The 21,809-nt window shown below is 59.4% G+C and overlaps 12 protein-coding genes across 12 annotated transcripts; 6 read left to right on the top strand and 6 right to left on the bottom strand.

Annotated features, from left to right (window-relative positions):
• The first annotated feature begins 80 nt into the window (after positions 1–80).
• Positions 81–2,127, top strand: B0H18DRAFT_975675 (aromatic compound dioxygenase). Its single transcript, XM_048044095.1, has 7 exons — positions 81–685; positions 740–986; positions 1,048–1,215; positions 1,278–1,412; positions 1,477–1,516; positions 1,590–1,650; positions 1,713–2,127. The coding sequence occupies exons 1-7, from the start codon at positions 549–551 to the stop codon at positions 1,954–1,956; spliced, it is 1,032 nt and encodes a 343-aa protein (XP_047899032.1). The 5' UTR covers positions 81–548; the 3' UTR covers positions 1,957–2,127.
• B0H18DRAFT_926892 (uncharacterized protein) lies at positions 2,120–2,844 on the bottom strand. Its single transcript, XM_048041643.1, has 3 exons — positions 2,639–2,844; positions 2,337–2,583; positions 2,120–2,279 (listed from the first exon to the last, which is right to left on the bottom strand). The coding sequence occupies exons 1-3, from the start codon at positions 2,790–2,792 to the stop codon at positions 2,198–2,200; spliced, it is 483 nt and encodes a 160-aa protein (XP_047899031.1). The 5' UTR covers positions 2,793–2,844; the 3' UTR covers positions 2,120–2,197.
• Positions 2,845–3,180: 336 nt separating this feature from the next.
• On the top strand, positions 3,181–3,800 carry B0H18DRAFT_975671 (uncharacterized protein). The gene has a single exon (XM_048044094.1). It carries the CDS (start codon positions 3,240–3,242, stop codon positions 3,714–3,716), a length of 477 nt encoding a protein of 158 aa, XP_047899030.1. The 5' UTR covers positions 3,181–3,239; the 3' UTR covers positions 3,717–3,800.
• Positions 3,801–4,525: 725 nt separating this feature from the next.
• On the bottom strand, positions 4,526–5,692 carry B0H18DRAFT_975666 (uncharacterized protein). The gene is made up of 3 exons (XM_048044093.1): positions 5,649–5,692; positions 5,421–5,592; positions 4,526–5,362 (listed from the first exon to the last, which is right to left on the bottom strand). The coding sequence occupies exons 2-3, from the start codon at positions 5,504–5,506 to the stop codon at positions 4,627–4,629; spliced, it is 822 nt and encodes a 273-aa protein (XP_047899029.1). The 5' UTR covers positions 5,507–5,592; positions 5,649–5,692; the 3' UTR covers positions 4,526–4,626.
• On the bottom strand, positions 5,693–7,004 carry B0H18DRAFT_1101196 (uncharacterized protein; the record flags this gene model as incomplete). The annotated part of the gene is made up of 6 exons (XM_048032515.1): positions 5,693–6,042; positions 6,109–6,216; positions 6,265–6,413; positions 6,454–6,584; positions 6,616–6,827; positions 6,987–7,004. 6 exons carry the CDS (start codon positions 7,002–7,004, stop codon positions 5,908–5,910), a joined length of 753 nt encoding a protein of 250 aa, XP_047899028.1. The 3' UTR covers positions 5,693–5,907.
• Positions 7,005–7,052: 48 nt separating this feature from the next.
• B0H18DRAFT_1207025 (uncharacterized protein) lies at positions 7,053–8,158 on the bottom strand. The gene is made up of 2 exons (XM_048036198.1): positions 7,300–8,158; positions 7,053–7,240 (listed from the first exon to the last, which is right to left on the bottom strand). The coding sequence occupies exon 1, from the start codon at positions 8,034–8,036 to the stop codon at positions 7,365–7,367; it is 672 nt and encodes a 223-aa protein (XP_047899027.1). The 5' UTR covers positions 8,037–8,158; the 3' UTR covers positions 7,053–7,240; positions 7,300–7,364.
• Positions 8,157–10,193, top strand: B0H18DRAFT_975663 (S-adenosylmethionine decarboxylase). The gene is made up of 2 exons (XM_048044092.1): positions 8,157–8,546; positions 8,858–10,193. Exons 1-2 carry the CDS (start codon positions 8,314–8,316, stop codon positions 10,035–10,037), a joined length of 1,413 nt encoding a protein of 470 aa, XP_047899026.1. The 5' UTR covers positions 8,157–8,313; the 3' UTR covers positions 10,038–10,193.
• A 199-nt stretch (positions 10,194–10,392) lies between these two features.
• B0H18DRAFT_901850 (uncharacterized protein) lies at positions 10,393–12,697 on the bottom strand. Its single transcript, XM_048041462.1, has 4 exons — positions 12,215–12,697; positions 12,017–12,148; positions 10,887–11,951; positions 10,393–10,826 (listed from the first exon to the last, which is right to left on the bottom strand). Exons 1-4 carry the CDS (start codon positions 12,380–12,382, stop codon positions 10,680–10,682), a joined length of 1,512 nt encoding a protein of 503 aa, XP_047899025.1. The 5' UTR covers positions 12,383–12,697; the 3' UTR covers positions 10,393–10,679.
• Positions 12,698–13,865: 1,168 nt separating this feature from the next.
• B0H18DRAFT_412280 (uncharacterized protein) lies at positions 13,866–15,389 on the top strand. Its single transcript, XM_048037972.1, has 8 exons — positions 13,866–13,899; positions 13,952–14,464; positions 14,527–14,603; positions 14,666–14,824; positions 14,883–14,933; positions 15,001–15,066; positions 15,126–15,241; positions 15,309–15,389. Exons 2-8 carry the CDS (start codon positions 14,315–14,317, stop codon positions 15,356–15,358), a joined length of 669 nt encoding a protein of 222 aa, XP_047899024.1. The 5' UTR covers positions 13,866–13,899; positions 13,952–14,314; the 3' UTR covers positions 15,359–15,389.
• A 972-nt stretch (positions 15,390–16,361) lies between these two features.
• On the top strand, positions 16,362–17,557 carry B0H18DRAFT_412184 (uncharacterized protein). The gene is made up of 7 exons (XM_048037971.1): positions 16,362–16,635; positions 16,702–16,778; positions 16,834–16,992; positions 17,053–17,103; positions 17,164–17,229; positions 17,287–17,402; positions 17,468–17,557. Exons 1-7 carry the CDS (start codon positions 16,471–16,473, stop codon positions 17,515–17,517), a joined length of 684 nt encoding a protein of 227 aa, XP_047899023.1. The 5' UTR covers positions 16,362–16,470; the 3' UTR covers positions 17,518–17,557.
• A 356-nt stretch (positions 17,558–17,913) lies between these two features.
• Positions 17,914–19,250, top strand: B0H18DRAFT_412142 (uncharacterized protein). Its single transcript, XM_048037970.1, has 7 exons — positions 17,914–18,226; positions 18,275–18,357; positions 18,422–18,580; positions 18,651–18,701; positions 18,755–18,820; positions 18,876–18,991; positions 19,060–19,250. The coding sequence occupies exons 1-7, from the start codon at positions 18,032–18,034 to the stop codon at positions 19,119–19,121; spliced, it is 732 nt and encodes a 243-aa protein (XP_047899022.1). The 5' UTR covers positions 17,914–18,031; the 3' UTR covers positions 19,122–19,250.
• B0H18DRAFT_975639 (uncharacterized protein) lies at positions 19,098–21,714 on the bottom strand. The gene is made up of 4 exons (XM_048044091.1): positions 21,203–21,714; positions 20,983–21,122; positions 19,894–20,935; positions 19,098–19,826 (listed from the first exon to the last, which is right to left on the bottom strand). Exons 1-4 carry the CDS (start codon positions 21,605–21,607, stop codon positions 19,566–19,568), a joined length of 1,848 nt encoding a protein of 615 aa, XP_047899021.1. The 5' UTR covers positions 21,608–21,714; the 3' UTR covers positions 19,098–19,565.
• Positions 21,715–21,809: the final 95 nt, after the last annotated feature.

The raw sequence follows: 21,809 nt of genomic DNA, 5'->3' as shown, positions 1-21,809 counted from the left end.
ACGCGTCGCGCGGCAGCCACCACGGACACATGTTCGCAAGGGGTGTCATAGGACGGCCAGTGCGGCGGCCGTACCGTCTGCCTCTGTAAGCCTCTATTCATCTGCCCCCTCGTGTTCATTTCCCTCCGTCAGCGCATCAGCCAGTCGCCACTGCGTGCAAGCTTCTCCTCGTCCGCTGTCTCGCTGTACACATTCGGGGAAGCCTTCGGATAGTGTGAAACTGTGCGTCACTTGCCTCGCTGCCCAATGACAGCCGGTCCTTTTCCTGCCCCTCTAGACCGTCGCATGACCTCAGATCGCTTCCTACTCTCAGAAGCACCTTTCTTGTTCATCCTTTAGGCGTCCCTCATCTATAAGCTACCATTAACATATTGCCCTTCTTACGAGCAACGAGTGAAACTTTCGCCCATCCGGGTACTTGGAACCTCGCTCTCCCCGCGTCGGCCAACAATTGCAAGAAGCCCCGCGCCACCAGGCCGCATATTTAACCACAGTACCTCCGTCATGACTACACCGCTCATCCCCGTCTGCCTCCTCAGTTACCCGTCATGGCCTCCGAGAAGCAAATGAAGGACCCCCTCCGGGTGGGCGTCGCCATCCGTGCGCAACTCGAGCGTGAAATTCCGCGGGACCTGCCTCTCGAGAAGGACTTCCGCGAGGGCTCCGACTACACCATTACCCACCAGTCTGTCTTGCCTCTCCGTCGTTGTTGCATCAGACCCTGATCGCTGACCCCTAGCGTCAACGAACTGCACCGGAGCCTGGTCAAGGACCCCCGCTCACTACAGCTCATCAGCACGCTCATCAACCACCTCCATACCTTCGCCCGAGAGACATTGCTCACCCATGACGAGTGGACGAAGGTTGTCGAGTTCCTCACACGCGTCGGCAAGGAGAGCACGGACTACAAGAACGAGTTCATCCTCCTCAGCGATATCCTCGGCTTCAGCGCGCTCATCGATGAACTGAACCACCCCAAACCGCCGGTACGTGCTCGCTGCCATAGTCAGGCGGAATTAATACGCTGACCATTGATGTTGACGCTAGACTTGCACTGAGAGCTGCGAGCCTGGGCCATTCTACTACCCTGGTGCTCCGGAGTTCCCTTCAGGGTGCTCGCTCGCTAAAGCCGGCACGACGGGCGAGCCCATGTACTTCTCCGCGACTATCAAGAACACCCGAGGCCAGCCCATCAGGGGTGCCAAGGTGGACGTGGTGAGTTCCCTTCCGCAGTGGATGTAAAATCCGTCGGACTGACCACACTGTGCCTTTCGCAGTGGCAAGCCGACGGAGACGGTATCTATGATGTTCAATACCCTGATAGCAAAGAAGTCAACGACCGCGGTAAAATCCTCGCCAAAGACGACGGCACAGTCTCCTACCGTGGCATCTTGCCCACCGCGTATCCCATTGTGCGTACGCTCCGCAGCGCCCTCGCCCCGTCTGCTCTTCCTTGCTGACAATGTGTGCGACCAGCCAAGTGATGGGCCAGGCGGCGACCTCCTGCGTGCGCTCGGTGAGTTATAATTGACATCCGGTCTCTGTTCAAACGTTCATCATGAATCTCGGAACGCCGCTGCCTACCATAGGCCGCCATCCTCACCGCGCTTCGCACATCCACTTCATGCTGACCGCGCCTGGGTACGACGAGTGAGTGCTGACCAAAGCACCGTGCCGCATGCATTTACTGATGACGTCGCGCTTCCGGGCAGTCTCACCACCGCCCTGTATCCCTCCCACTCGCCCTTCCTCGGCACGGACCCTGTTTTCGCGACCAAGATGTCTCTCATCTGCCCTGTGTACGCAGAACGTGATCCGAAGAAGTGGAAGGAGATGGGCTTCAAGGAGGGTGAGGTCACGGGCGGCCAGGTATGGGTGTGGACGTTCGGCTTTGTGCTCGCGACGAAGGACGAGGTTGAGCAGTTCAAGCGGAAGCGCATCGGCGCGAAGCTATGAGCCGCTACGCACCGTTCTGGACTGTTATTACATTTGTCTCGCCGACTGTTGCATGCAATATCATCTCGGAGATCCTTCCTCCGCCGCTAAGGGCCGCTCGATAGCGTTTGTAGGTCTTCCCGCGAGATCAACTCCGGAGTGACGAATGGAACGCACCCAGGGTCCAGAAACCCACAGCACTCGTACAGAACGCGGGCGTCCTGGGACTGCACGAGCACGAATGACATTATATGAGATGGCTTTACACGTTCTTGACCTCAACTTCGCTAACATCCACAGCGAGCCCGACCGGGTGCAAATGCGGCGAGATCTGCTCAAAGCGTCTGGAAAAGCGGGGCACGTCAACGGAAGAAGGCGGGACAAGGGATGTCACGACGCACTGTGTGTAGCGATAGCGATGCACGGGCGCACGCTGTGCGCCCGCAATGAGCAGGCTCTCTTCTGACACCTCCACCGACTGCACCAAGTGCTTGAAGCTCAGCTTCTGCCACACCTCGCTCGGGGTCGAAAACGACGCCATCGCACGCGTGAGCACGTTGTCCTCGTCTTGGGAAGGCGCAAACTTGTAGAAGCCTACGACGCCGAGGCTGAAGAGGACAAATCGCCTCCAGAAGGGACCCGAGAAGTCTACAAGGGGGGCCATGAGAAATGCACATACATTACCACCAAGATGGGTACTCGCCCTCCTTCGGATAGGTAGTCGCATCGTGCGCCTCGCCGTGGCCATCGTCGTGATGCTCGTCATGAGCGTGCGAGGACGCAGAGCGGGTTCGGAGGAGGGGGCTGGCTATCTGCCTGGGCCTGAGGACGGCGCCAGCCGCTCTGGCGAGAGACATGCTGCTGGTGCGGTGGGGTCTGAGTGCGATGAGTGCTGTAACAGGCTGTAACTTGTTCGACGGCCCACCCGACGTTCGGGACGCGGGCCTCATCACCACGTGGCGCGAAATGAACATCCGAATTAGGCAACTGTCTTCGTTCGTAGTAAGTTCAGCATTAGTATCTACTCAGGTTCCGAGCTCCTCTCTCTCATGTTCCCTTCCTCGAGCTCTCCTCTCGCGGTGCAGCAGTGCTCATATTTCATGTATAACGATAACACTGGTCTGCGGCGCGGAAACAGATAGAAAACAAGCAGTATCCCACTCACCAGTGGGCGGTCCAGATCGCAATGCGGCTGGCCAGTCAGCCTCTCTAATTAGCGGACTACTTAGGTGTCTCTGCGTTGCGCTCCATCCCCATCGTCGTCTTCATCCACCTGCCTCTACAAATTACTAGCTCTCAACGCGATGGTGCCCAGTATCCGCATATCTTACGCGCCGCGGCTACCCTTAGAGCTCTCCTTCTCTCCACTACTCGCAGGCGCGGTCATGGTTCCGCCCAGGTCCTCATACAAGTTGCCGCGCCTAGAGTACAAAATCTCGTCACGATCCAGTCCTCGTCAACCGCTGGCGTCGTCGTCCGCCGTCGAAACGACACCAACCTCGCGGGTATCCTCAGCACGGTCGAAACCGCTGCCAGCGATCCCGAAGACCTCCACACCATCTCACAGTCCCGTCGTCAACCTGCTTGACCTGCTTGACCGCATGGACAACGACATCTCGTGCGAGGTACAGCGCGTCCGCGAAAACATACGGGAGACACGGGCGCTCGTGAAGCAGGTCAAGAGCGAGCAGAGGCTGCGTTCATCCGAATTCCTGGAGCGGCGCGAAAAGGAAAGCAAGGAAACGAAGAGTGTACATGATGAATTCTGGCTGGGCGTATGATGTGTATAACAACCGCACGCTCGCGCTGGTCGCATTTTTCGTACTTCTACTGAAAGCATCCTGGAACGCTGGTCATTGTTCCCGTACTGTCATTTGTGTGGCCATACTACTCAGTTCTGATGGGGCGCTCCCTCATCACGATCAATCTTCGCGGATGTTGGACTCCATATTCTTGAATGGTACGTCTGTGTACAAATGCATTCAGGCTAGGCACAACTGAGTCAACGTCACGGTGGGTGCGACACATGATGTGCGAGACTCAAAGTTGTTGAGCAGAACCATGCACCGATATTAGTAGCATAGTTGTGTCAATCGAGAACAGGACCTACGATCGCTTGATTCGGGGAGCACAAATGTACCAATCGTTATGTGACTTCGCACAGCCCGTGTCGGCTGCATTCCAATGCCGAGTCGATCCAAGCATATTGTATCATTTATCATACCATATTCTATTCGCCTTGTACTCAACGTCTTCACGTCTGTGGCCCATAAAATGAACACCTGCATACAGGTGAGCCTCGGCCTCGCTGACCACAGACCCGCGTGTTGGTCGAAGTCGAACTACATTACTGACAAAATATTGCCTTCTCAGTCACATAGGAGGGCTACACGGCAAGAAGCACGCCCGTCAAGGCAGACCGGAAACATTGCGATCACTCATCCGGCGGGATGTCACCGGCAGGCTACTTGATTCGTACCTAGTGATTGTCCGTACAGCTTTTGACGTTGACTTTTGTTCAATTTCTATGGCAAGTCCTGGCTGCACACCACTCATGACGCACGACGAACGAAGCCCTCACACAGGGTAGTTTCCAACACTTCAAATCTCGTTTCTGATTATGGCTACGATCACGATACAGCGACGCCCCGTAAGCCCATCCAATCCAACAACACCAATCTACGCCTTCGTTCACCACCAGAAGTCCGACAGCTCACGCGGCCTGGAGGGACCAGGCTTGGGCTTGGGCTGACGGTTCGGCTTGTGGGGGTCCTTCTGGCGGTACTTCGGGGGAGGGTTGGGGTCCTTCGCCGAATACTTAGGCGTCTTGCCGTTGATCGGGTCGTGCTTGGAGTACGGAGGAGGATCGTCGCGAGCCCACATGTCCTCCACCTCGGCGAGGTCGCGCGGACGCGAAGGACCAGGCTTCGGCTTCGGCTGGCGGTTGGGCTTGTACGGGTCCTTCTGACGGTACTTCGGCAGCGGGGCTGGGTCCTTGGCGGTGTACTTTGGCTTCTTGCCGTTGATGGGGTCGTGCTTCGAGTATGCAGGCGGATCGTCGCGCGCCCACATGTCCTCCACCTCAGCGAGGTCTCGCGGACGCGAGGGGCCTGGCTTCGGCTTCGGCTGGCGGTCGGGCTTATACGGGTCCTTCTGACGGTACTTCGGCAGCGGGGCCGGGTCCTTGGCGGTGTACTTCGGCTTCTTGCCGTTGTTGGGGTCGTGCTTGGAGTACGGAGGCGGGTCGTCGCGAGCTTGGAGCGCCTCGAGCACGGCGCGGGCGAGGAGAACCGTCTCATCGTCCTCGAAGGAGCGGGCGAAGAGTTCCTCGTCCTCGCGGGCAAGGAGCTCGTCGTCGTACTCGGCGGCGCGGGCGAACAGGTCGGCCGAGTCGAAGTCAACGCCGCGTACCTCGAGCGCGTCAGCGCTGCAGGTTGGTAATTTAGTCAGGGGCAAATGAGGCAGAATGAGCGTAAGGTACTCACCCCTCAACGCCGAAGGGGACAGCGAGCGCGAACGGAGCTACCGAGACGGCAGCGAAGAGCAGTGAGAAAGCCGCTCCGAAACGCATGTTCGTTTATCTGCAGTGATGTACGGTGATGTACGGTGGTGATCGTGAAAGGAGCGAGATCGAAGGGTCGTAAAAATCAAGCAAAGCTGCAGTGTAGACGTTAGCAGTAGCATCGCAGAGGTCGAACGCGTCCACCACTCACCAACCAGTGCCTGCTTTCAGTGAGCTCTGAAAAGGAGAGAGAGCTGGGGAATCCTTGCTGCTCGCGCCGCCTTTTATCCGCAACGACGGCGTCTCGCAACGTGCCCTCACCTGAATGCATGTGCGGGCTTGACCAATGGGCCAATTGAGCGGAGAAAACAGAAGCGATGCGCGAAGCTCTGCGGTTTGATTGACAATCACGAAGACGTTGTCCAACTGTCACGTTGAGACAGGCTCGAGTCCATTCAAAGTTCAAGCAATCAGCGGGTCAGCGCCCGAGGAAGTGGCTTGTGGTATTTGGACATGATACGTGCCCCTTCGCTACAGGATGTCAATCTTGCCCATCCGAGGAAATCAACCCTTCTACGAGTCGTGCAGGACTGCACTGCCGTGGGCTGGTCAAGGGCTGGTGGTCAGAATACGTACTCGACCCAGTCATGGATTGTACAAGCAGAACTCACCCGCACTTCTCCGTACGCGCGGCGCTCCGCCGACTGCGGACGCGCCCATCTGAACCAGAGCGCGCCACAAGCGCGCCGTGGAAGCTCGCGCGTCTGCACCGCCGCCCACTGAACCCGTGAAAGACCGCGTCATAACATCCGAGTTGCTGTACGTACATGCGGCAGCGAAGACCGCACAGTGACAGATCCACGAGTATCCACCGTCAGAGAAGACAAATAGACCTTCCTGCAGCGGTTAGACCCCGCTGGTGAACTCTCCGAAAGCCAATCGTTGCCACCCATCACCCGTGTGGATCCTCGGCGCGCTGAGGGAACAGGAATCGCCCTTTCTGATCGGCGACTGACGCGGTCGCAGTGGCGGGTGCCTCAGGCTAACATCCAGTGAAGTCTTCGTTTCATCTTGGTTTCCTCGCATTCCGAGGGCTGCGAGACCGAACCACAAGGTACCATATTTGCAGTGCAGCGACACGTCGGACCTGAACGTGAATATTAAACCATAACACACACTGCGATGCAGAATAGACCTCTGCAAGCCTCTTCCAGACGAATCCAGAAGTCGAGGTTGCGGCGAGAAGGTCTCTGCTTGACAAGTTGGCATCAGTTCGAGGTTGCAAAAATACCACGGCATGGAGGTGGTACGGCAGTGGGACTACAACACAGCCACCGCCATTGTACACGCGCGTTCCCGGCCGGTCAGGAAGAGTGACCAGCCGTACGAGCTGTCCGCATTACTGTAGAAAGCCAGTCAACTTGGACTCCGACACCGAGGTGACCGGTCGTCGTACAGCCAGTGTAATGTTGCCATACTCACAGCAACACAGCAAGACGGTGTAGGTATTTGGAGTGACAGAAGCCATCATGGTTGGAGAATCACGTACCAATGCCCGTCGTGACATGGCAGGAGCACTGCTTCCGAGGGTATGCGTTACGACAGGCGTCCGGTTATATCACGCGCCAAAGATGAACGCACAAGGCGGATTACGTGAAATGATACATGAAGGTATGGATCCGAACACATTGACAAGTTCGTTCTGGGGTCCCAAGGGCAGAGGGGCCCTCGCCGTGCCCTGATGCTCACTTCATGCGAGGGAACATAGTCTATTGCGCAGGTTAAGTAGAGGTGAGCATTATACTGAGAACACAGGCGGTCAGCAAGACCCTTGGGCGACGACAAGCAGCAGCAACACGCACCAGCGGGTAAGTCAATAACAAGGACAAGATATCATGCACGCACACCGCAAGCAGTTCGATCGAATCTAATCTTTGTCTCTCCTCATTCTTTCTCGCATCTCGCGCGCGGCGCGCTTCGTACCCTCGCCGCCTGCCCAGCCTCTAGTCCGCAGCCAATGGACAAGTTTGGGTGTCAACGTGGCGGTAAGGCCAACGCGCACCGGGAGGAAGAGCGTTTTGTGCACCGTGTAGGCGAGGACAAGCATGGCATAGAGGCCCTCCTGGCCGCCCCCGTGCGCATGGGACGACATGCTCTCCATCTCCTCCCTGCCGGGTTCTGGCGGTCTCGAGTTGATGAGCCCAGCGACGTAGTCCTTGACGGCGGAGGTGACTCTGGAGACGTGTTCCGCGCCAATGATGTTGATGCCGGCGAAGGCGACTGCGAAGTCGAGGGCGCCGACGACGATGTACATGCCGAGGGCGTACCACCCGTAGGCCTTGATGAGGTGTTTTAGTCGCTGGGAGAGCGTCGCATCTGGGGGGAGGCCGGGACTCTCGGGGTCATTTGGTGGTGGGGAGCGAGGCGGGGAGTCGGTGAGGCGTGCAGGGATGTGGTGAAAGAGACGGGAGGAGGTGGCGGGCGCACCGGTGAGGGCTAGCGGGCTTGGTGCGAGGCGTGTGAGGGGCAGAATAGGTCTGGCGAGGCGGGGGGCGAGTGCGCGGAAGAGGGGGAAGCGGAGGATGAGGTTGCGCACCATGAGCGCGGTGGCGAGGGCAGCGAGGACGACGGCGCAGACAGCGAGGACGACAGCGAGGACAGCGAGGACGGCGCTGCGACTAATAAATAATCACGCGAACAACAGGTGCGCGTCATGACGGCGGCGGGCGGCAGGCGATCGGGCATCGATCGAGCTGCAGATTTTGAGACGAGAGCGGGCGCCTGCGAGCTTGTCCACCACCGCCCTTTCATGCATCCCTCTGCCGTCGCCCGCACGAGCCGCCTCTCCATCCCGCGATAGCACCCCGCTCGTCTGAATGGCAGCATGCCCTGAGGTCGCACCCACCGGCCCCTTCGAGGGTCCTGAGAAGCTCCTCGAGATCTGGTTCAAGCCCACCCCCGCCGACGTCCCCGACGCTGCATCCCCCGTCGATGGCAAGTTCGGCCTCAGGAGGGTCCCCCGCCAGGTCTGGGCGGACATGCTCGACATCGTCCAGTGCAAGATCCTCTCCGTCGTGGAGGGCATGGAGATGGATGCCTATCTCCTCAGGTGAGCTCTCGCCATCTGGCCGATCACGTCAATCGTCCGAGGGCCGGCGTGCGCGCACCTGAAAGAGCCTGCGATGGAACACCATCTCGAATATGACTGCCTCGATCTCTCGTTCGGCATTATTCTCCAATATTCGCAATATGTCTAGGGGTATTGTTCAGGCATCCCGTCCCGGAACATTGGATGCGCCATCCACTGCCTAAAACTAGCTTAGGTGCTTCACATGCGCGATCTGCGAGCTGTGGTCTTTCTCCTTGCCATTCACTCTTGCACTACTCTGGCAACGTACTCATCGCTCCCCTCCGATCTAGTGAATCGTCTTTCTTCGTCTCCCCTCATCGCCTCATCCTCAAAACATGCGGGACGACCCTCAACCTCCTGGGGGTCCCGCGCATACTAGAGATTGCGCGCGATCACGCATCCTTGCCCTCTGTCTATCGCTTGTTCTACTCCCGCAAGGCATTCATGTTCCCGGAGCGACAGATGGGCCCTCACAGGGACTGGCGCGCCGAAATCGACTACCTCGACAACATCTTCCCGAATGGTGCCGCCTACACGATCGGAAAGGTGAACGGCGACCACTGGCTACTGTACATGACCACTCCCGGGGACGACAGCGTCAACGGAAGCACCAGACCGAACACACCCCTCCAGCATCCTCTCAACGGCGATGCATCCGAAGAGCAGGCCAATGGCGTCGACGCGGACGGCCCCACTCCAGAGCAGACACCTGCCGACGACGACGACGAGATCTCCCAAGACTACACCATCGAGATCCTCATGACACACCTCTCCCCGACCGCCTGCGCGCCCTTCATGACCAGCACCCCCGCGTCCTCCGAGCTCGACGCCTCCCCCTCTGCCCAGGCCATGTCCCTCTCCTCCTCCCTCGGCATCTCCCAGCTCTTCCCGCCGCACGTGACGACCCTCGACGCCTACTCCTTCACGCCCTGCGGCTACTCCTGCAACGCCCTTCTCAAATGGTGCGAGGACGCAGGAACGGACCCCGCCAAGTCAGGCGAGGGCTACTACACCATCCACGTCACGCCCGAGTCAGGCTGGTCCTACGCGTCCTTCGAGTGCAACGTCCCCCTGCCCTCCGCGCCCCTCGCCCTGTCCACCGGGGCCGACGGCGAGGCCGCCGCGCAGGAAGGGAAGAAGCGCATCCCCGACCTGCGCACGCTCATCCGCCGCGTCGTGAGCATCTTCCAGCCGGGCCGGCTCACACTCACGCTCTTCGTCTCGAGCGAGGACAACAACAACGCGGAGGAGGAGGACGGCGAGAGCGCCGTCGAGGCTGCGCAGCGCGCGTTCAAGGCTGCGCTCACCCAGCCGTGCGCGCGGGGCGCGAAGGGCACCACCACCACCCTGGACCCGGCGAGCCCGGAGGGGTCCGCACCATTCAGCGGGTTGTACAAGCGCACGGACAAGATCAACTACGAGTTTGGCGGATACGACCTTGCGTTTGCGACCTTTGAGCTGCGCCAATGAGGAGCAGATACGACTCGGATCTCTCTGAATCTTGTTATCCATCTAGTACGCGTCCTTGAAAAGTACCATCTACATATATGTACACCTATCTACACGACCGTGTGTAACTCATATTTGTCTGCCCCAGTTGTATCTCAGAACACCCTGTAGCGCCAGAACTGTGTGCGTCGGACTCCACCCTGAGCGGTTCCCCGATGACGCCCTTCCGTTGAAACGTTGACACGCCGGGGAATCTTGATATGATCCCCAAAGCCCGTGTCCCTATTAGGCAGTCGCTGTGGTTATGGCCGCGCTGGTTCCGCTGTGGCCGCTTCCTCCCAGGCCAAGCGCAAGCGCCGACAACAGCAGGGGACAACGCAAGGACAACGTGTGTCCATTCGACCTGGCAACCGCAGCCGCAATACAAGCAAGGCGCGCCGGTACAGTACAGCAACAACACTGAGCTCGAGATCACCAAAACAGGAGAGGAGCACCGACGAGTACACAACGAGAGAGCGGAATAAATGTTACAACGGACCCATCCCGACCAATACGACGCATGTACATCACGGTGAGCTAGCTTGTATATGTATCGTACAAGGAAGTAGATGCCCTAAATAAAGATACAATGGCCGGCCGCGAGGCCGCGAGAGTGGGGGTGAGCTATCGCTTGGAGGCGTGTGAGTGGGCGCGTGAGACAGGTGGGGCGGGGTCGTCTTCGGAGGCGACGCGCGTGCTGTTCTTGCCGCGCATTTTGCAGAGAGGGCATAGCCGGATGAAGATCTCCACCATCGGCCAGGTGATCGTCGCCTACAACAAAGCAAGCTCAACAATGGAACTTGAAACTCCACTTAATGGAGGTGCACTTACGACGCCTATCCGCCTGGCCTCCGACAGCATGCTCGGAGCGGAGCTGTGGTTCCTGTGTGTGTACACCAAGACGTCGTATATCTGCGATTGGACCGGTATGCGGTCGAACACTGCCAAAGGGTCCAGCGCGGCCAAGCTGCCCGCCGCCGAGTCCTCTGGCTTGAGTGGCACGGGCTCGCCATCCGTCAGGGCGACATAGCTAGCGCGGAGGCTCTCCTCGTCTACACGGTCCATGTTGTAGTACGCGTCCCTGGGGAGGATGAGCAGGTGCTGCTTGCGTGAACCCGCTCTTGCATGGTGGCAGCTCGCCCAGAGCTGCAATCGGGGCGACAACTCCGATACCAAACCTTCGGATACGGCATGCGCGACCTCTGAGTAGACGTCTGTGATGAACGTCGCCGTCTCCCGTAATTCTGGTGCCAGTCCGCCTACGAACCGTATGAGCGCCTCGTCGAACGCATGTCGCGTCGGCATGTCCATTGCTGTAATTGCCGCGAGTGTTTGTAGGACGACGGTCGGAAGAGGAGCGAAGGACGGATGCGTCCACGGGTCAACGTGTGGTGTTGTGACGATCATGCCCTGGTCGAGCACAAATGGACGGTGGTACCCTGAGCCACTCGCGCTCGCAGAGGACGCGCCCTTCGCCGAAAGCGGAGGCAGCGCAAGCTTGCGCACCCAGGTTACCGCTCCATCAGGGCCCACCTGCTGGAACATCTCCGAGTCGACGTCCATAGGAATATCATCACCCGGCATAGGTGAGCCAGGTGGCTTGTATTGCTTAATCTGTGGCTCAGTGCGCATTTCGGCCTCGAAGGTGTGCTTGTTGGTCGGAGTGGCACCGTTTCCATTGGAGGTGGAGCTCTCCGCCTCGCCCTCGTGGTCCGAAGGCACCTCGGAGACGAGAAAGGAAGCCGTCTTCGAAGTATAGGGCGTCTCGTTTCTGTCGCCCTTCGGTGTCGCGGTCTGGTTCTCTGTGGGAACCTTGTGCCGCTTCTTCGGCGTGTAGTTGCAGTCCTCCTCGTTATCCTCCTGACAGTGGTTGCATATGGGCAAACTGCGATCGCACTGCGAAGAAGGCGTATGTGAGCATGCTTGCGTTGTTATAAAGCCCGTTGCGTCCGAAAACACACCTTGAGGTTCTGGGATCGACACCTGTCGCATCTCGGGATGCCCCTATGCGCAGGAGTCGGTAACGGCGTGTACTTGCATTCTCGGCCATTTGCCCATGCGCAGTGATTACATGTGGGCAAAACGCGGTCGCACTGGCCATAGGCATCGTATGAGCATCCGTACTGAATGTTACGCTTATATAATACGATTTGACATACCTTGAGGTTGTTCAAACGGCAATGATCACAGCGCGGCTTTCCTCTGCGGCCTTTCCACTGCGATTGACGAGCCATGTAGACTTTTGGGTTAGGAATGCGGATGGTGAGCTGTCCGTCATCGCCCGACTCGGCTGCTGCCGATTCGGTGCCATCTGGGGAGTCAGCCATGGTAGAAATGTGGTGGTGCTGTAGGAGTAAAAATTGAGCAGTGTGCGGAGAATCGTCCAACAGGGGCGCGCGCCGCAGCAGTTGCGGACGGTTTGATGTGGCCACAGACGACAGCCAGCCCGTGTGAGATAAGCACTAGCGCACGTCGGTTGAATGTGTGCGCTGCGAGCGTCCTGGCGTGCACGCAGAGTGCGTGTGGCGGCTCGCAGCTGGGCAGCGACGAGCGAGAAATGTCGCGGACGGCCAGCGAGGGCGGCGCGGACGAGGGCGGTGGCGGAGAGGGTCGCTATTCAAGAAACCAAATTTGGCGAGGAGTGAAACGAACCTACTAAGAAGCGTGACACCTGTTACCTAATTGATACCCCGAAGCGCTGCGGGGCCAAATGATCTTTCCTCCAGCAGGCCCCGCCCCGTCTGCGCTGCGCTGCTCACGCGCAGACAACTGTTCATATCTCTCAAAACATCTCCGTGCGTCTCTCAGACCACCTGTGTGTGTCTGGGGCGCTGCATTGTGCAGAATGCAGCCCGGTGCGGCGAACAAGAGACGAGAGAGTTGAACCACGCAACCACTCAGAAGACCCGCGCCGGAGATGGCCGACGATTCTTAGTTGCCATATGCGGACACACACATCTGCACCAAGAACGGCATCAGATTCGCCGCATAACAATCAATGTCCTCTGCCTCCCCGGCTTCCTGTCCTCCTCCACATCGCCAGTCCTTCGTCCTCTGAACTATCTACGGTGTTTGGCGTGCCACAGCTCGGGTATGATGCGTGCAGTATGGCCGTCGAGCACCGGCACTGAGTGTTGCGCCGAATCGCCGATAAATCACGTCTTACTGACCGGTGCCAGTACCGCCGCGTTATCAACCACTCCGTCGGGCAGTTGGTCTCTTGCATTCCACCGCCTTCAGCCTTCTTCAATTGTGTGTGATGAGTCTCGTTCCAAGCTCCCATCGTGTTCAACGGGTGTCGTACACCCATTTGTTTCACGGTGGGATAGATAGTGGTACACCCTGGGTACACCACACGGTAAAAATCTCCGGTGTGGTTGCACATGACACCCACCACAAACGCGTCGATCATCTCAACTGCAAGCCCGGCGGCCCGCGATAAACAGCAATCGTATGCACCCCGAAGCACCCCGCCCGCTCACCATGCGCAGCGATCATTCGTGCGGGACCCAGAAGGAGGCGACGCAACCATTCCTCGTGCTCTCCGGATGGGGAAAGGTCCCCGTGACGTAGGTGTATCAACCTTCTTGGCACAGATCAGCTCCCGGCGAGTGGTCAGATTCGCGTTCACGTCGTTGGCACCGCAAGTCAGAACTGCTGCGGCACCCATACATAACTTTCGGTGACTGCTACGAACACTATCGCAACGGGCATCAGATGAGCTTTTGGTTTCACCTAATTCTGACATACCTCTAGGAATGTGTCCGTGCATGTATCCAGCACCGAGTACCGACCTAGTGGTGTGCCCTTGTATCATCTCACGATAGCCAAGCATCAAGCAATCGTATGTCTCCTCGCTTTATCATCGATTTCCCGAAGCTGACCGGCGACGCCAGCGTCCCGCGATGCCTCCAAAAGGGTGTCAGCGTTCATCTTCTACCGACCGTGCACATGGCTACCAAGCGTCGATGGGAAGGGAAGACGGTGTCTTTTCAGCAACACACCAGCAGCCACGCGATCACGCCTGTTCTCTCCCTCATCACACTCGCTCGACCCATATGACGACCGCCGGCACCGACGAGCTAGCACCATATGTGTCGCTCTCGGGATGACGGGAGCAGCGCACTTCCTCAAGCGAGCGTCGCAGGATGGACGCATAAAAGGCCGTGGATGCTCGTCGGCACTCCCCAGCAGCATCGGCTTCACCACCCTTGCTCCTGGTCGACGGTCTCCCCCCACCGTTGTCTAGCACCTCCGCCATGTTCAGCCTCCGCTACCTTGGCTTCGCCCTCCTCGCCCTCCGCGCATCCGCCGGGCCCATCGCGAAACGCGCCTCGGCGTATTTCAACCCGGCCGACAACGGTGGCTCCATGCTCACTAACGCTGGCACCCTCGGGGAACCTCTGAACGTGCGTCTTCTGCCCGCGGCCATCGTTGAACCCTCACGCTCAATCGCGCTGTGCGCACCCAGGTCATCATCTCGGGCCACAGTTCCCCAGACGTTCTCTCATACGACGGCATTGTCAACTACGCCCGTGCGATCGGCTTGTAAGTCACCTCACTCCGTGCTGGACCCATCGCTGACCGCCCGTATGTCCTCACCCACACAGTTCAACGGAGTGTCTCGGCATCCACCTCGGCGGCCCGCAGAGCGCAGACCTCGGCGACGGCAACGGCTGGGTGAACCAAACGGCAGAGCTACGCGAGGACTACGGCCACCCGGACGTCGGGACGTGCATGGAGAGCGCGATCGGCGGGAACCACTTCAGGTCAGCACCACCTGCCGGTGCGAGGGGGCTGCTTATTGAGGCCGAATCGGTTTGATAGGGTCTTCAAACAGGACGGGGGCGATGCGAACAGCGGGGCGCTCTTCTTAGCGTCAGTGTTTTGATCGCTCGTCCGTGATGTCTGAGGACTGACCATGCGCACCTCTCTGCATCCACAGCGCGTCGCAGGAGGAGCCCTCGACGGAACACCACACTATCAGCCCGGACGGATACGACGTCGGACGGTGCGACTGATCCCTTGCAAGGCCTACTGCGAGTACTGACATTGAAACACATTTACTAGCGACACGCTCGTATCAGGGGCACTCGGCACGACCAGCTACGGCGGCGTCACATACAGCACCACGGCCGAGAATGTCGCGGGCTTGCTGCAAGCAGGCACGAACGGCATCAACCACGGTGAGTGTCCGCCACAGCAATGGTCTTGAAATACGTGTGATTGACGAGAGGTGCCGCCGGAACCCAGACATCGCTATAGACGGCATCGTCAGTGTCCTGACAGTCACGATCCAATGAGCGCCCATGGGCGCACACATACAGCAGGACGAAGAGACGGATGTTTTCGATGTGTCACGAACTCATGTCCAGCACGGATTTACGATACCAGAATAAACTTCATATCCACCACGAGCGGTACGGATTCCAGACACACTGGATGCAGCTGTGGGATACCTGTACGCCGAGGCCTGGGCCTGGCTTGACGGGCGTGGGTCATGCCGGCCGGTGTAGGTATGCCAGGAAGATCGCGCGAACTTCGAAGTCCAACAGTCCACCTGACAGAAGTGCCGAATTCGTCACGGTATTCAAATTCAGCTACTGTCCTGCGTACTCGATCGGTCAGCATCAGCCACTGCGTCTACGAACGCTACTTACTACATGGTTTGCTCGACACTCAAGAGCTGCTATTTGACATCGTTGCAAGCAACCAATTGTTGGACAACCAGTATCACCGAGAGATGCACAAGGCTCTCTATATACGGACACTCTACAGCACTGCTGAGATCAAGCGTGGGACACCGAAGAACGGCCTTACGCATGCGTGACATCTATCACCCTCTACATGTGCACAGTTGTCTACATAGACGGCCCCGTCAGGATCGCTCACAGGACGGTACGTGCTGCGGTACTGAACATCGCGCCTATTCGCCCGGCTGCACACTGTTACGTGACTGCAGACCCTTCCTGCACTGACAGGGACACCCGGTCCAGCGCACGCGCACGACGCTGCAAACGAACGTTCGATCGCCACAGCGGCACCAGACGAGCGACGGCCCTATCGGGCCCCCTTCCGCCAGCTCAATCCCCGAGAAAGTCTGTCGAACGTTCATCGCAATCCTCGCTCGCCATGCGGCGCGCAACGCCCCGGCGCAGTGAAGCAGGCCCGCGTCTTCCCCACTCGCCCCGGCCATGTGCCGCTGCAGCTTCTGGCAAACTCCCAATCAGCCTATTCCATATGACGACGCGTCCCGCTGGGCTGGGAACCTGCCGTGTCCGGGGATACAGGACCTCCCCCGCAGACGTTCTCTCCCCCGTGCGTCCTCACGCGCGCATAAATAGCGCGGCCAGTGCAGAGTGTCCCCGCCAGCCAGCACTGACGTCTCAGGCCTCTCGCCCCCGGTACCCGCGCCATGTACGCTGTACGCTCCCTCGGCTTCGGCCTCGCACTCCTCGCAGTCGCCCTGCGCGCGTCGGCGGGCCCGCTCACGAAGCGCGCCGCGGCGTATTACAACCCTGCGGATAATGGCGGCTCGATGTTGACGAATGCCGGCGACGGGTACGGCGAACCTCTGAACGTATGCGCTCCTCGTTTGTAGCGTCAACGGTGGGAGGAGCTTACGCGCGCATGCGGTGGCCACCAGGTCATCATCTCTGGTCTGAGCTCGGCAGACGTCCTCACGTACGACGGTTCGATCAACTACGCGCGCGCCATCGGCTTGTGAGTCGTGGCCATCGGTTCTTTGCAGACGATCGCTCACCGGGCTGGTATCGAGCTCGACGGAGTGCCTCGGCATCCACATCGGCGCCCCGCAGAGCGCGAACCTGGGCGACGGCAACGGGTGGGTGAACCAGACGGTCGAGATACGCGAGGACTACGGCGACGCGTCGGTCGGGACGTGTCTCGAGAGTGCGATCGGCGGGAACCACTTCCGGTGAGGCGTGCGCCTGTCGAGGCGGTACCGAGTGCATGCTGGATGGCTCACTCTGCGCAGGATCTTTGTGCAGAACGGGACAAACGCCGATAGCGGGGCGCTGTTCCTTGCGTAAGTCGTGGTTGATTCTCATGGATGATAGCTCACCTGATGGGACGCTGGGTCACGCAGCGTCTCGTATGAGGAAGACGCGTCGGAGGGGCACGACATCGAGCCAGATGGCTATGACATCGGACGGTACGTGGAGCGGCGCACGGCGCGCCCTCGGCCTCCTGCTAACGAGCGCACGTACAGGGACGACCTCGTCTCGGGGGCGCTTGGGACGACGAGCTATGGAGGGGTGACATACAGCACGACGGCCGAGAATATCACGGGCCTGCTGGCAGCAGGGAGTGCCGGGATCAACCACGGTGAGCTTCTGCTGAACACAAGCACTTGCTGGGGCTGATGCGGCCTTCGTGGCGCTGGCCTGCAGACATATCGATCGACGGCATTGTGACGTTGCTGACGGTGACGATTCAGTGAGCGCGGCGAGCGCGAGATGCTCGTGTTCTTGTATCGCTGGGGTCTTCAGTAGCAGACTATGAGGCGAATGAAATGAACTCTATGAGACTTGCCTACAGGACAGAGATGATGCACAGAGACGAACACTGGCAAGGACGGGCGCTCTGGGCGTGCTGGTGTTGCGAGACACGTGCCAGTGGAGAGTCGCACGTTCATTGGCTCGCGCCCCGAGCGATCCTACTGCGGAAGGATGCTGCAGCGCTCTTACCGCCGTTACCTCACCTCGCCCATGTTCCATCCGAACATGTGTATAGCGCGGCCGCCCCGGGCGATCATGAGCACCTCAGGCTCATCCACCTGGCTGCCCGGAAATGGCGACGGCCTCTCTCTAGTTTAGCTTCGACTTCGTGTGCTTCTTCGATCAATGACTACGTCCGACGCCCTTATAAGCAACTAGACATGCGCCGCACGGTGTCAGCCCACTCGCGTCCTCTTCGCTTGCCTCGTCCGACACAGCTTCTTCGCTGAAGCAACGATGTTCGCCGTCCTGCAGCTCGCCCTCTTCACCGTCGCCGCCCTCGCATCGCCTGCCCACCCCGCTGACCTCCTCGTAAACTCAGATATCACGCAGAGCCCGTTCACACGTCCGCCAGCAGCGTTCTACAGCCCTCTCGACAGCGGAGGCACCATGTTCGACAACACCGGCAACGGCCTCGGAGAGCCTCTGAACGTGAGACCGAGCCTGCCGCACGGAGGGCGACCATCTAACGGTCACTAGGTCATCATCTCCGGCTTCAGCTCCCCGAAAGTTGTGGACAGCGGCCTCGACGGCATCGTCAACTACGCCCGCGCAATTGGCTTGTGCGTGACGATCCAAGCGTTCGCGCACGATCACTGATAACTGACCGTGTCCCTTCGTCTGCAGCTCCGAGGAGTGCCTCGACATCCACCTCGGCTCCCCCTTCTCCGCCAACCTCGGCGACGGCAACGGCTGGGTGAACCAGACCATCGAGCTCCGACAGGACTACGGCAGCTCGGAGATCGGCACTTGCCTCGAGAGTCTCATCGGCGGGAATCACTTCAGGTATCGATACTTCGCCTAGACACCGGGGGTCACCTGGAAAGACGACGATACTGACTTGATGCGCATGCAGGGTTTATATACAGAACGGTCCTGGGGCGGATAGCGGCGCGCTGTTCCTCGCGTGAGTTGTAGTCCTCACCGTACAGAACACACGGATAAACATTTTCTTTGCAGAGTATCGAAGGAAGAGGATGTCGAGACAGGACACGACATCGTCCCCGACGGGTACAACATCGGACGGTACGCCCACCTCCGCAACATTGAACCCGACTAACGTCCGTGTCCTCCGGTACAGTGACCAGCTCGTCGCCCATGCGATAGGCCTGAAATCCTTCGACGGCATCTCGTACTACACCGTCGCGCAGAACGTCACGGGCCTGATGCCCGCAGGGAGCGCAGGCGTCAACCACGGTACGTCCGCGGCTGCGATTGTTCCCCGCTGCAAGCGACCCGACGTGCTGACGCGGTCGGACGCGTAGGTATCGCTGTGGACGGGATCGTCACCTTGCTGACCGTCTCGGTGACCGAGAAGGCGGAGTGATCACGAGGGGCGCGGGGCTTTGGGAGAATATTAAATTGTGCATTGACGGCTGTAGCGACCTGTTTCGAAATTATACCCCACCACCATTGTATTCCATCCCAGCGGTTTCACATTCACAACTGGTCTTGATGTATCCGAACAGGTTCCAATATCACTTTTCCTGTAACACACCTTTCCAGTAACTTCGGACAGACAACGCGGTTTGTAAGGGTGGACATCGAGAATTCAACGGGAGGACAGAGATAGATAAAATGCGGTATGCAGGCTGTTGTACAATGGAACCAACGTACAGTCACTGTATGGTGTATCATACTATGCAAGGGAATCATTCAGAGAATCTGCGTACGTGATGAGGTCCGTGATGTCATCCTAATCATCGAGGCTAATAACCGCGCTCGCATAATGTCGTTCGAAACGGGATCGAATGGCGACGATGCGTGTCACCTACAGCTCCTCGCCGTCCTCGACCCAGTCGTCCCACCTCACGTCGTCGTCGCTCGCCGCCGCGGCGTTCGGCAGCATCGTCGCGTCCTCGTCCGTGTCGTCGAAGTCGGCGTGGCCCCCGCTGAACCGGAGCGCCCACTCGTGCTTCTCCGCCTCGACCTCCGCTTTCGGGCGGCGGCGGACGCGTGAGAGGAGCCTGTCCAACGCCTGGAAGTTCGATTCGTCCGCGGCGAACTTGCGATGCCGGCGCCCGCTGATGTGCTGCAACAGCCCCGCCACCCGCGTTCAGCACCCGCAAAGCACACGGAGAAGAGGAAAGTGCACCCACCGTCTTGAAATCGTCAAACTTGACGCGGCAGCTCTCGCAGTAGCCCGGCTTGACGCCTTCCTCGCGCTTCGGCAGCCTCAGCGTGTTGGTGCTGCGGCTCTTGCGGAGCATGTTCGGCTTCTCCGGGATGTTCGGCGGCGGGCCCATCTTCTCCTTGCTCTCCGCGCCGCTGACCACCCTCCTGGACGTGACGACCTGCTGCTGCAGCCTCCCCCTCAGCCCCGGCGGGAGCTGCAGGTTCCGGAGCGTGTTCCCCGCGGCGGACGTCGTCCCCGTCGTCGACGTGACGCCGACGCTGTTCCCCGAGGCCGCCATGTACGCGCCGCTCGCCAGGTACCCCGACGCGTTCGCCGACTGCGTGTCCCCGTCGCCGAACTCCGCGTCGAGGTCGACGAAGCCGTCCATCGCGAACGCAGCGTCGGGGAAGCTCGCGCGCCGGTGGAGGTTGTGCATGGACACGGACCGCCGGAGGTCGTGCTGCTTCGCGAGGGCCTGCGCCTGCCGCCTGCGCTCCTCCTCCCTCAGCCGAGCCTTTCGCCGTGCGCGCTCTTGCTCCCGCTCTCGGTCCATCCTGTCGGCGCGTTCCCGTCTCCGTTCCTCCCTCTCGTCGTACGGCATGAAAGGCCCGCGCGCGAGGGGATGGCAATACAGCACCGGCCAGGATGGTCGTTCCTGCCCATCCCGACCTCTTTTAATGGGATACTCGGCCGCGGCGATCGTCGCGAGTTCTTGGTGCATGTCCTCGACGAGTACGAAGTACGTGCCTTTCGAGAAGTATGTGAAGCCATGGCGTCGTTGAGTGGGATCGCGTTCGCTCGTCGTCCCGTATGTGCGTTCCTCTTCCAGCAAGCGAGTGAGAGGACGGCTGGTCGTGGCTTGACCGCGCGCGTTGGGAGCGCGGGTGCTGTACGCTGCTGGCGCGTGACATCTGTCGAGGACGCTCTCAAGCTTGGCGGGCGACCATACTTTGATGCCAAAGGAGAGGGCCTTCTTCGCAATCCGCTCGGAGGCAGTCATGGGCGCGTCGCCCGTCGCTCTATCACTGGATCTCATGGGCATGGTGTCCTACAGATTGACCTTGGTACTTACCGTCCCTTAAGTTTGATCGGACTAAGGAGCAAACTGGGTGTCGCGGATGCCGACGCTTGGGTAGTGTTCTCTTTCTCGGAGCCCTCCGCATCGAAGGTGATGAGGTGAGAGATGTCTTTGGAGAAGAAGTCCTCGACTGCCTATATGTTCGGAGGCAAGAAAGAGACGCGAAACAGCTGCTCAATCCTGTGCTAGCCTCAGAATGGAAGTGACGACTTACCGCACCCATGTGCCTCACTCGCCGCTCGAGGTTATCCTTGAGAGCCGCCACCTCGGGGCTCACGGTATCCAAGTCGAAATGAAACGTCCAGTGCGGAAACGCACGCGTGTACTTGATCCTAAACTCTTCTTCGCGCTCAGCGCGTTTGCGTTCCTTTTCTCTCCTCGCTTCTTCGCGGGGATCCTCGCGGGTGATCGGTGGGGGAGGTTGAGGCGCGGCCACGGCCTTCAACCGCTTTATGCTTTGCGATGACTCGCCGTCCTTGGTTGGTTCTGGGGATCTTGCTCTCTTGCCGCTTGTGGATGCTTTCCTCGACATTGTGGTGCCCTGATATGGCGAGAGGGCGACTGCGTGGTGCTGGGAGTGCGGTCGCATGGATAGCGGGTTGCGGGCGAGGGTGGCCATCGAGAGGGTGCGCGTCGACGTTGCAGAGCCAGACGGTCCCCGCGACGAAGTATGCAAGAAATGGCCGTTGGGCGGCGTGTATGCGACGGGGGCGATGGAGGGAGGACGAATGCAGGCAACGAGGCTGGCGGAACGCCCAACGGACGCAGGCGCCTTGATCAACAGACCGCTCGTGATCAGGACGCGTTCCGTGACACCGGGC

Source organism: Fomitopsis serialis, assembly GCF_022376445.1.
Source record: "Fomitopsis serialis strain Sig1Antser10 chromosome Unknown B0H18scaffold_4, whole genome shotgun sequence".
NCBI classification, from domain to species: Eukaryota; Fungi; Basidiomycota; class Agaricomycetes; order Polyporales; family Fomitopsidaceae; genus Fomitopsis; species Fomitopsis serialis.
This window is presented reverse-complemented; position numbering and strand designations above follow the sequence as displayed.